Raw genomic sequence first — 12,758 nt, forward strand, 5'->3', positions numbered from 1 at the left:
ATCGCGCAGTTCTAACTCCAAACTCGTATTCTGATGCGAGATGAGCCACAGTTTCTCTTTCTCAAACCATTCAAATTATTTCCATTCTTTTTTTTCGATACTTAGCACAACACGTTTTCTGTTAACATCCGTGGAAGACATTTTATATACAAGTTATATTATAGAACGGTACTTTGAACTGTAGACAATGTTTTGTAACGATAAAGGCTTGTAATAACACTCTCTAGCAAAAACATATGTAGAACCTACTTGCACAAAAGAGTACTTCATATAAATTATTTATTTCTGAAAGAAAAAAAAAAAAAAAAGAGCGAGAAATAGACAGTCGGATAATCTGCCAATCGGTTAATAGGGTGACGGATAATCAGGGTTCTACTGTACCTCTGTAGTTATCGAAATTATCTGCATCTCATTTTTTTATGTATGGGTATAATGCATGTCATTTTCCATGTGATTGTGATTGATAAAGTAAACAAAAATGATCAGTTGATAATTTCTGGGGATTTAAACGCAAGGATTGGAAGAAAAGTTATGGAAGACCTTGTAGGACATCATGGTGAAGCAGTTTTAAATGATAATGCCATTTACTTAAGAGAATTTTGTTCATACAATAAGTTAGAATAACCAATTATTTCTTTAGATACAAAGACATTCACAAATTTACTTGACCAGGACAAGGATTAGAATCCATAATTGATTATACAATTTCCAATAAAAAAATATGGCCTAACATTATTGATACAAGAGTTCTGAGGGCAGCAGAACTAGATACTGACCATTTCCTGGTAATCCAGCTGTTGGAACAAGAAAACATAAGAAAATTGTGTGAAAAAAGATTAAACAAGTATATAAAACCAAAAGTAGGAAATGTAGAAATTGACAGGATTAATCTTCATGAGGCAGTGATGAAAGCTGCAAAAGAAAATCTAGGCACTCAAAAAATTAGACATAGAAAACGCCTAAAACATGGAATGATGAAATTCAAAATAGCATTAATGATAAGAAGACAGCATATTTAGAATGGTGAACAACTGGAGACATTGATCGTAGAATTGAATACAAATGCAACAGAGCAATAGTTAGGAAATTCACAAGGAAACCACATAATGAAAGCTGGAAAAGTTTTGTAAAAAATTTAGAAAGAGATGTTACAGGAGCACAAAGATATGGTTTTAAAGTGTTCCAACACTTAAAAGAAGATTGCTCAGTCAGGTTAGCCATAACAGGAATTACAGCAGACAAATGGAAACAACATTTTTTACAACTACTACATGACGAATAAGAAATACAGACAACAGTTCATGAAACAGAAGAATACAATGCCATTTCATTAGAAGTCATAGACACATTAAAAAACATGAAAAATAGGAAAGCCAGTGGAATTGATGGTAGCCCAATGGAATTATGAAAATATGGGGCTAAAACACTTCATATCAGACTTATCGAAATTTTTTATGATATCTGGGCACACGGGACAATACCAAACAATTGGTAAACATCATTATTAAAACCTATTCATGAAAGGGTGATAACATATGCTCAAATTATAGAGGGATATCACTTTTAGGCACATCATCCAAATTGAACCGGAATATTGAGAAACCTCACATGTCTAGAAAACTAAACTTTTCAGGAGATACAAAAAAACATCTCAGGTCCTAGATTTGTGCTCAAATTATTTTTTTTTCTTAACACTTCAGTTAAAATGAATGTTGACGGGAATATGTGGGGCTTCTCTTCATAATATCATGAATCTACATGTTTAGAATATGAAATCATATATAACTCAATTTCGTAAAAAAATGGACATGTGGGGTTTCTCAATATTGTGATTGAATTAAATGCAGCAAACATAAAATTCTTTTGATAGTGAGAAAGTGTAGATTGAAGGGGCATAGCGGTAAGAGGGGAAAGGGAGAAACAATTAAGCAATGGAAGATCAATTTAAAGAAAAAAACAATCCGTGGCGCTACAGCCCGTGAAGGGTCTAGACCGACCAACCGGCTGCTGGCCTCACGCCCATATGCCAAAGCAGAGGTGAACGATCATCCAACCAGACTGGAGGTATCGTGTGGTTAGCACGATGATCCTCCCAGCTTTATAGCTGGCTTTCGCAACCGGATTTCGCTACTTATCGTAGCTCCCCAAGTTTTTTTTTTTTTTTTAGTAGGTTATTTTACGACGCTTTATCAACAGCTTTGGTTATTTAGCGTCTGAATGAGATGAAGGTGATAATGCCGGTGAAATGAGTCCAGGGTCCAACACCGAAAGTTACTCAGCATTTGCTTATATTGGGTTGAGGGAAAACCCTGGAAAAAACCTCAACCAGGTACCTTGTCTCGATCGGGAATCGAACCCGGGCCACCTGGTTTCGCGGCCAGACGTGCTAACCGTTACTCCACAGGCGTGGACCACTCCCCAAGTGCATCACGATGTTGGGTGGGCACCAGTCCCATGCACTGGCCGAAATTTCATGAGACAATTTCTTCCCCCATGAAGACTCAAACCAGCGTGCATTCCGTAATGCGAGTCCTAGGCAGGATGCCTTAGACCACTACGCCATGGTGCGGGACGAAGAAAAAACAATGTAATTTCAAAATTAAGGTCAATAATTTGGAATCAGTGAATATGAGAATTAAAAATAACTAGGTACTGACATTTGAACTCAGCTCCCCTCCTGCGATTCCAGTACAAACCCTGTCTCAGTTTTTGGATAACAGTATTTCCATAAATTAATTGTGCAAAAGGTCAGTGTTAGTGACATCTAACAAACTAGGTACTGTTACTGTAAAACATCTCTGTTGTTTATACAGACAGCACTTGCCATTATATATTGAAGAAAACTATGTGTGTGTAACTTTAAGTCATTCTTGCTCTAAGAGATGGTATCCAGAATTTCCTAGACTGGTGCTACCATCTGAACAGCAGTTGTAGTAGTGTGATGCAACGGTAGATGATAATACCAGCATATGTTGAGAGTCACTATACGAAATTTCACGTAGATGGGTGGACATACTGAATCTTTACTTCTTTTTATTTGGAGTCATGGCAATTTCGCGACGGAACTAAGAAAGGAACAGATAGTGTGCATCAAATTTTGTACAAATCTCAGAAAAAGGGAAATGGAGACCCTGGAAATGATTAGACAAGCATTCGGGGAAGAAAGCATGAGCCATACACAAGTCTTTGAATGACATGCTCAATTCAGGACTGGCCAAACATCCACAGAAGTCAATGAAGACACAAGAAGGCACATCAGCTGCACAATGTCCAGCACTGTTGCCAAACTTCAACAACTCGTTCGTGAGGATTGAAGTCGAATCATTCATAACCTTGCTCATGAGATAGAAATTGGTTATAAGAGAACATGCCAATGGATTTTGACTGCTATATTGGACATGTATCGTGTTGCCACCAAATTTGTGCCAAGGATTCTGACAGCTGATCAAAAGCACCACCATCTCATACTTCCTTTCTCCTCAGGGAGCTTTTGACCGAAAACAACATGACTGTCGTCCTCCACTCACCCTACTCGCCTGACTTGGCCACCTGACACTTTTCTCTGTTTCCCCAATTGAAGATGAAACTGAAAGCCCTCCAGTTTGACACAAATGAGGTGACAGAGACAGAAATGTAGGAAGTGCTGAATACACAGAACACGACTTTCGGGATATATTTAAAAAGGGCATAAACATTAATGTGTCATTTAGGAATGCCTTGTAAGTTATCATAACACTGATTAAGAACGCAATTATAATTTCATAAACATCAGCTGCCTCTGTTTTCGTTTCCAATTATGAACATGTCTCTAGGGAGTGGCCAGGGCGCTCTTTTTCTCAGTACAAGGCAGTGTTCCGCGATAATCGTCAGTCATTTGTTATGAACAACTTGAGGATGAATCTCATTGTGTACTGCAATTCTTCAGCAGTTGGCGAGTCAGTATAATTTATACTGGTAGTACTGCATATTGTTTATATTCACAAAAAATAATTGAAACATAATTAAATATTTTTCTTTTTTTGTCACACATTTTCCCGATTTTTAGCACATAAAAAATCCAAGCCCTACTAGTAACACATCCATTTAAAAATCATGAAATACTTCAATAATTTGTAGATGCCTCGTATCTTATTTTCTTTTACAGTATCCATCTGAAATACATAAAATAGCAGAACAAGTTTTAGCTGATAAACAATATTTCTTCAAATAGATAATAATTAATGCTATGAAATGCTATTTCTAAAAACATTTGTGCTTTAAATATAGCAATTTAACGCTATAATTCCACACCTATGCTTATTTCTTCCTGATGATATGACGAGGCAACACTTTCTCGTGCTACTTTTATTATCTGAAATTAGGACTGCTGATAAAATGTATCAGGCTGCAACTTTGGTGGGAGCTACATCACACTAAGGTTGGAGCAATGGTTCCCTTCCTGATGTGCTGAAGGGGATGGACAAATAGGTACAATTCGTGCCAGGGGAAATCATCATTACAGACACAGATCACAACAGCAGCTCTCTGTTGCAGCATATTTACTTATGACTGCAGGAAAACTCTTTCATTATATCAAATTTCATGTTTCCAGCCTCTCTGTCCAAAGGCAAAAAGTAAAGAAAGAATAAAACTCCTTCTTTTAAAACAGTTTCGAACAAAAAAAATTATCTAAAGAAAAACTTAATATGTATATTAATTTAATATTTCAAACAAGTTGGCCTTCCCTGCATCTGGGCGAATTTATTTTACCGCAAAAAATTGATTTGAGAAACGCCCTCTTTCTTTAATACGTTCTTCATCTTTTAATGTGAACTGTGGGAAATTTTATGCAATCTCATGTATTTCACAGTTATAGCACAGTCTACTATATACAGTCACGAAGCTTGAGTTTTGAGAGTGCTAGAAACAATAGACTGTGACGGTTCTATTTTGCATTGCCTGTAATGAGTCAATATTAGCGATCCTAGTAGTGAGCAACTATCTAATGTTTGCATATTTACTACATATTGAGCTTCGTGACTGTATATACTAGACTGTGGTTATAGTTTCCTTCTTATCATACGAACTTAGGAGTTACACATAACTCAGCTCACAAAATTCTTACGACTACCCTTATGGGATACAGAGATTTTGTTAGCTATATAATCAGTTTTATGGTGAGTTTTCTTAACCCTTTGCAGCACAAATTAATTTTTTATGTTTTTCATATAATGGATCATAACAAAGCTTCGATCAATTTTTTTCGACATTTTAACTTTGCACACAATTTCAAAACACAAATGGCACCTCTATATATACTCAAGAGGTGGAATATCCGTACCATAAAATTTAGAAAGAAAGAAAACTGTGGTTCTTCTGAATAACCACTATGCTGGAAAGGGTTAACACTCGACTATGGTTTCATTCTATTTGCTGTAATTTCGTCTATTTAATAAAGCAATGTCATTACCTCCACAATAATAAGATTGCTTTGCCTTTCCAGAGTTTTTGAAAACTGCACAAATTTCATTGTACAGTGTCTGTCAGTTGGTACTGATGAATAAGGTTTAGAAATAACAAAGTAACACAGAATATGTCTTGAACAACGCAATTCATTGTCATGTTATTACTTTTTGAAAATGACATTTCAAGTGATTCCCTCGGTATCTCATGGTTTGTTGCAATCTTACTTGGAAACTGTTCATGACACATTGCAATAAACCTGGAGTTTCACTGATTTCTTAGACTTCTGCCTGTGTCCTGTTCTTTAGAGCTGATCTGGTTTGATACTCCCTTTCCTTGACTATCCCCACAGAATGAGCAGCTGTGAGGTCTGGGGATTGAGCTGGTGAATTGATATTGTCAAACCAAAAAATTATGCATCCAGGGAAAAGATTTTTCATCAACTGCATACGGGCTATTCCAACTCAAATCGACCGAAATATAGAGAAAATTGACCTTGCAATTTTTAAATACAATGAAACTTTTTCTGTCTGTAGACAACTGTGATACAATGCTTTGTGCAAAGTTTGAGGCATCAGAACTTCATAGTATTTAAATTAAAAATATTTTAATTTATCGTATTTTCATAAAATTTGCAACTTTAAACTGTTGTGGCTCCGAAACCCTTTCACCCAATGATCAAAATCATGGTTTATTTTGATGCTGAGAAGTTAAAGTTTATATTGACATGTAAACAGTTTTTCTTACTTTTTATGGAAACTCCAAAGCAGCTATTATATCAATCGTCTCTAAACACACACCTTAAAATGCTCTCTCAATTAATATTACTCAATAAAAGAATTGTATTCCAATGGATACCATCCCATTGTGGAATCCTGGGAAACGAGAATGCGGATGCTTTAGCAAAGAAGGGCAGCACTGCTACTTACAGACCTGTTACTAAATCTACGTATTACTCTGTGAAGAGATTTATTAAATCTACATACTTAGACTTCAACAAACAAAATTTGATAACTCAATCCCAAGGGAAAAAATGGAACTCTCTGCATCAAAATCCACAGTTAATTCCCGATTTACCACGAAAATCGTCTGTAGCTGCATTTAGATTGGCAACAGGCCATGATTGTTTGGCCAAACACCTGCATAGAATTGGAATATATCAGTCCCCTAACTGCCCATTGTGCAACTCAAACCAAGAAATGGATTCGGAACACCTCAAAATCTGTGCTTCAGTGGCTGGTCATGATAATATCTTTGAAAAATATTGGAGTGCAAGAGGTCAAATGACTTTATTGTCAAACGCCTGGCATTAGAAAACAACAACAACAACAACAACTTTTTATGGAAATGGAAAAATGTAGATTTTTCTTCATTAAGACGCCTTTGGCCACGAAAAAATATTTTAAAAATATATGGTTAGATTCCGCATTGAAAGTATAAATAAACACATATTTTTTACTGGTGCAACGTTGATAAGAAAGTATTGAAAATATCAAATAAAGAAAATAAATAGTACGCGCGTGAGCTAACCAGCTGACTGTGAGGCAGGACCTAGCCGAGGGAAGCAAGGCCAGGAGACATAAACACGTGATGTTTCGTCTAGTAGCGCATAGCTGTAGCCCAGCTTTATCACAGATTTCATAAACACAAGAGTAAAATGACGCCCAACGCTTGCTTATCTTCAGCTCTCGGCCAGTGCGTGCGGTACTGAGCCGTTCAAGTCTAGGCATGTGAAAATAATTTATTTAATACCCTCGAAACTTATTGCCGTACCACTAAGCACACAATGCCAAATCCCTCTTAATAATGCAAGGTTTTTTCTCAATAATTTTTTACATTTTTACAAATTGGCAAAAAGCCTAAAAGTAAGTAAAATCAGATTATCTCTCTCTCTGTATACAATAAAAATAAGGATTACTTCTTAACATAACCTACCAAATGTCAGCTTCAAAATGAGCTCTCGTTCAATGTACTGCAGTAAATGGTTCCAGAGTTCTGGGCGCTGAAAGAGGCTTGTTTTTATAAAATACGCTAAATTTGTCACTCAACAATACGAAAACCGTTTGACTTTCGATAGTATATTTTTGCAAATGCACTCTCCTCAGCAACTTGGATAAATAGGGAAAAAATTAGGGCATTAAAAAATGCGAGGTTTTTTACTGATCGATTTCATATGGAATAGCCCATACGTCTCTGACAATACAAGCCATAGCCCCATCTTGTTGAAACCAAATGCCATTCCTGTTTAGTGCATCTTTAAATAATGCCTGTAATATCTGCCGATATTTTTCACCATTCACTGTAATAACTCTCTCATTTCATCTTGAAAAAGGAGGGAACACTGAAAATTCTAGCAGAAACAAAACACCATACGGTCACCTTTTTACTGTGTATTGGCAGTTCAAGCAGCGATTAGGCAACATTTAATTGTTGTTGCTCTCATTTCATTTTACAGTTCTGTCAAATTCGTCAGAACGAATGTGTCATGAACAATTTCCGGATAAGATTGCAACAAACCATAAGATACTGAGGGATCACTCGAAATGTGTAATTTAAAAAAAAAAATAATAATGACATGCCAATAAATTGTATTCTTCAAGCCATTTTCTGTGTAATTTTGTATTTCGAACCTTATAGTCACTTCAGAGCATCATGCTGAAATTCGTCAGAGCCAAATGCCACAACTGCCAGACCCTCTACTCATACTTATAAAATCCAACAAAATTCTTATTTGTACTAAGCAAAATTATGGTGATCTCATAAAACACTTTTTGTTATATATGAACTCATGCACAAAATGAGCATGCAACATACAAATCACACAGTAATACCATGCAAAATGCCTACATATAAATGTTAAAGAAATATTCATAAAAAGGACAATATTCAAACATGCAACACAGTCAAACCCTTAAATCCAACAATTTCATAATTTAAACCACAAAATCCCTTCATGACTGGGCAAGGGGGGAAATGGATCTATTCCATTCCTGTTTTAGTCAGCAAACATAAAATGTGTAATATACATAGAAATTATAAATATTTCATACAGAATGTCATCCAAGAGCAGTACTTATTCTTGTAAGAAAACTTAAGTAATTAACATAGAAAATACTTCAATAAACTATATATTGAAAAGAAACCTACAATCTTTAACTTCCTTTCTTTAATACAAATTAATGCACATAATGTAACTAAAAATCTTTGGAAAAATAACTGCTATATTATATGAAAGATCAAGAACTTTAATTGTGGAATTAGAATTAACAATTTTTGCAACTTTTTACCAGCTGTGTAATATGCAACAGATACAGCACAGCTTTAAAACTGTAAGGCCGGGTGCACACAGAATCAGACGCGGCATGGCTCTTGGCGATGCGACATTTTGTTTTATAGTGTCTTACAATGCCCCGTGACTGCTTGACGCTATCTGCTCGCAACAGCTGATTTGCTGGTTGTGTGGATTTAGAAAGCTGACGTCAATGAAAGAGGACTATCTATATGAGAAATTCTATTGTATTTGGTTATTATTTCCTAAGGACGCCTAATACACCTAAAATTCTATACAACTGAAAGTGTGTTAAAAATAAATACTACAGGGCTGGGCAGTATTTGAAATACGTATTTGAAATACATTTCTATTTTGCATTTTGTAATTTGTAAGGATTTTCGAAAGTACTTTGTATTTAAATACATAAAATTGATGTATTTTGTATTTCAAATACTCAAAATACTTTTTTCTTCTTCTTGTTCTTCAAGTTTTGGATTTCGATTTGAAGAATGAATTTTTGTCTTATTTGCCTACCCATTTCAGTTGTGCAAGCCATACAGTTAGTTTTCTTGCCACAACTGATTTCCTTAATGCCATGAAGAAATCTCCAACAGCATCAAGGATCCATCACCCAACACTTGCTAAGTGTTCAGCATTATGGAATGCGTCTAGGAGACTCAAACCCTCAGAAATTATATCAGATGTCTTGAAATATTCATTAAAGTTTCCTTGCCCAACTGGATGGAATTCTCTTTATGACTCAATCTCTCAAATATTGCAATTCAAACATGATATAAACAGTATATGTGAAAACTGGGATTGCCAACCTTCAAAGATGTTGAGTTTCAGTACTTTGAAGAATATTGTGCAGTTCTGAAACCCATTACCGTAACCCTTAATTTAATGCAAAATGAGAAGACGTGCTATTATGGCCAACTTTTGTCCACATTAATTTCCCTTAATAACAGATTACATATTCTGTTACCTAGTAATCTACGCCATCTATACCAAGTAACTCCAATCCTAATAAGTTTTTTTTCATCAAGATTTAAAGTGATGTTTTATCTGATCCCAGAAGAAAATTCAGCTTGCTCCACCCATCATTGAAGATGAGACGGCTACCTGACACTGCCTCACCAAATGATAAGAGGATACAGAATATGTGTGTAAAATCAGCTGAGCAGTTGTCTGCTACATCTCTGGTCTGTTTAGATGATGAAAACAATTTTTATGTTTTCAATTCAAGTAAAACAGACTTTGAAAAGCAAAAAGAAAATAACTTGTCTGCTGTGGAGTATGAGCTCATACAATTCTTCAATGGCAATGTGCACTCTAGAAGTCTAGAGAATTACCAACAGTGAAACAAGCTTTTATAAATATAATACAAGTTTGTGTTCCTCTGCGCCTGTAGAAAGACTGTTCTGTTTTGCAGGATTTATTCATTCACAAGCAAGGGGGTCCTTATCTTATGAACATTTGAGGAACTGGTTATTTTGAAAGTGAGCAGTAATTATTCATATGTAGCATAATTTCATTGCTGACTGGAAAAAGGAAGAACGTTCAGTTACAGTGTTTATATAAAACTTCGAGGTAAAAATACTTTTAATGTTAATATAATATTTTAGATTTTCAGTACAATAATATTCTTATTTCTTTAGGCCTATATATTTTATCGAGTATTTGAAATACAAATGTATTTTGAGTATTTGAAATACAAATGTATTTTGGTTAATTTTTTAAAAGTATTTTGTATTTGTATTTCAAATACAATTGTTTGAAGTATTTTGTATTTGTATTTGAAATACTTGGATGTCGGTATTTTGCCCAGCCCTGAATACTACTAATGTAGTGCACGAACGTCATTTTGTATGTTTATGACTACTTCACGAGCCACAATAATGAAAAATATATTAAATAAATAATGAGAGATAGTATAGAACACAAAAGTAGACCTACTACAAATTATTAATATTATTAATTATTATTCACCTGGTGCTTTCATCTCATTTGCAATTTCCTCCCACATTTTAAAAACCACATTGTTGTCGTGATATTGCTTGAAAGATTGTACAGAACGTATCATTCCTATAGTACTAAAACAACTAATTTATCCGTATCGAGCTCCATTATGAATAATGTGCACTACACAATAATATTCATAGATAGTGAAAGCGTGCAAATGTGGACATGGCTATTAATGCATGCGCAGTATGCTGCAGCTATCAGACTGTCTGCTTGTGACCAAATTCAAGCAGTCATCCAATGTTGTCTCCCCATGTCTGCTCGCAACTGTCTCATTGCGTCTGATTCTATGTACACCCCATCATAAGAAACCAATGGGCAACAAGTATCATCAGACAATATGTTGCGTCTGATTTTGTGTGCACCCGGCCTAAAAAGGCCACAAACATAGATTCATTTAAATGTTACTTGTTACTTTTGTTGTTAATGTGATATCTTGCATTGTTCTGGATAGGCCCAATGAAATGTTGATGTCATGTCACAGAGTTCCACAATGCATTTAGGCGCAAAATAAATATGACAACTTTAACAATGCAAGTCACACATAATAAACAAAGAATTTAATTAAAAAGGGAAAGAAAATTAGAGATAGAGAAGAAATAAAAAATGAAAATGACAGAATATCTCACCGAGTTATTTCCTAAAAATTATTTCAACGTTGCAGTGTTCATTATACTGAGTTTTACGTTTCACTTACTTGATATCTACGTAGATAATCCAAGAACATAACTCACTTAAATGTGAGTAATTTAGGAGTTAATGCGAACAAAATTATGTAAAATAATATATCTACAGTGAGAAATTATTGCCAGATTTCAGGTTTGAACTGTATCTTTTGTATTTAGCTTTTATTTGTAAAGAACAAGCTGGTAAGAGAGAAGAAAACTAGCAAGTGAAAGGTCCAATTACAAAACTTAAAGCGAAATAATCCAATAAAAATAACCATGTCATAATTTTGGTATATTACATAATACAGAAAATCAATACAGGTAACGAAACATTAACCTATAAAATGATTCTTTCTTTTTCAGGTTACAATTTCAGTCCTTAGAATGCAAGTCTTCTTCCCTTATCCACTGCAATTATTTTACAAATATTTACCTTACTCCACTCTGAACGTGTATAATATTAAGTTGTTCTGGACAATACATAAATAAAATAACAAAAATCTTCCCATTCTTACAGCAGTATAATGTGCTTCAACAAAACGTCGCACTATGAACTCCTTATTAAAAATATTCAAATTAATACACTCACCTCTGAAATGTCTGCCTTTTCACATAGTTTTCTCGAACAAACTCAACGATCTGCTTTTGGGTTTTACCGCTGTACCTGTACAAAAGAGAGGCAAGTATAAATTTATATAATAAAAAAAACTGAAGGCCTACTAACAATTCAATTTCTTTTTACTAATGGTGGACACTTGACTTGGGCCATTCACCCAAGCATCCCCATCTAGTGGGTAATGCATTAAGATTTGTAGCTCTTTCAGCTGCCATGAAGGCATTGCTCTTGCTGTACCACAGGAGGGGCACTAAACGACATTTCATACAAGTTGAGAGGATACGAAGGCATTTTTTTCCCCTTCTACTTGCCCTGAGTCCGCCAGTAACAGACCGGTAGCTGTTACCTCTTATACCTGCACCCCCCATGTTGTACACACAAGAAAATAATTAAATAAAGTACATAAGTGGATATAAAATTCAGTGACACAGATGTTTGACAATTCTATGTTTCAGTATATTTTAGTGTCGTTCTTACAATATTTTCAGCTAATAATTAATTAAATTAAGGGATGCTAGTTTGTATTATGACGTCGGGGGAGGGGGGGGGGAGTGACACGTGCAGATTGTCCCATTGTGTATGCTGTAGAGTAGCAAACATTTATCTTCTGCTGTCAGTAGCTTTTTAATGTGCCAGTTGACATAAAAAACAATAAAATGAAATGCAAACGCTTAGCATAGATTTTCGAAATATACATTACCGGTAAACATTTTTAATAATAAGGATTTTCACTATGTTC

General features: G+C 35.0%; 1 protein-coding gene across 1 annotated transcript in view; it reads right to left on the reverse strand.

The window, feature by feature from the left end:
• Positions 1–12,758, reverse strand: part of Cdep (Chondrocyte-derived ezrin-like domain containing protein) — a 464,715-nt gene that overhangs the window by 99,911 nt on the left and 352,046 nt on the right. Inside the window, exon 9 of the mRNA XM_069846189.1 lies at positions 11,993–12,067. Within this exon, the coding sequence (XP_069702290.1) occupies positions 11,993–12,067 (75 nt within the window). The remainder of the gene's footprint in view (positions 1–11,992; positions 12,068–12,758) is intronic.

The sequence above is a fragment of the Periplaneta americana genome, chromosome 14, assembly GCF_040183065.1.
Source record: "Periplaneta americana isolate PAMFEO1 chromosome 14, P.americana_PAMFEO1_priV1, whole genome shotgun sequence".
NCBI classification, from domain to species: domain Eukaryota; kingdom Metazoa; phylum Arthropoda; class Insecta; order Blattodea; family Blattidae; genus Periplaneta; species Periplaneta americana.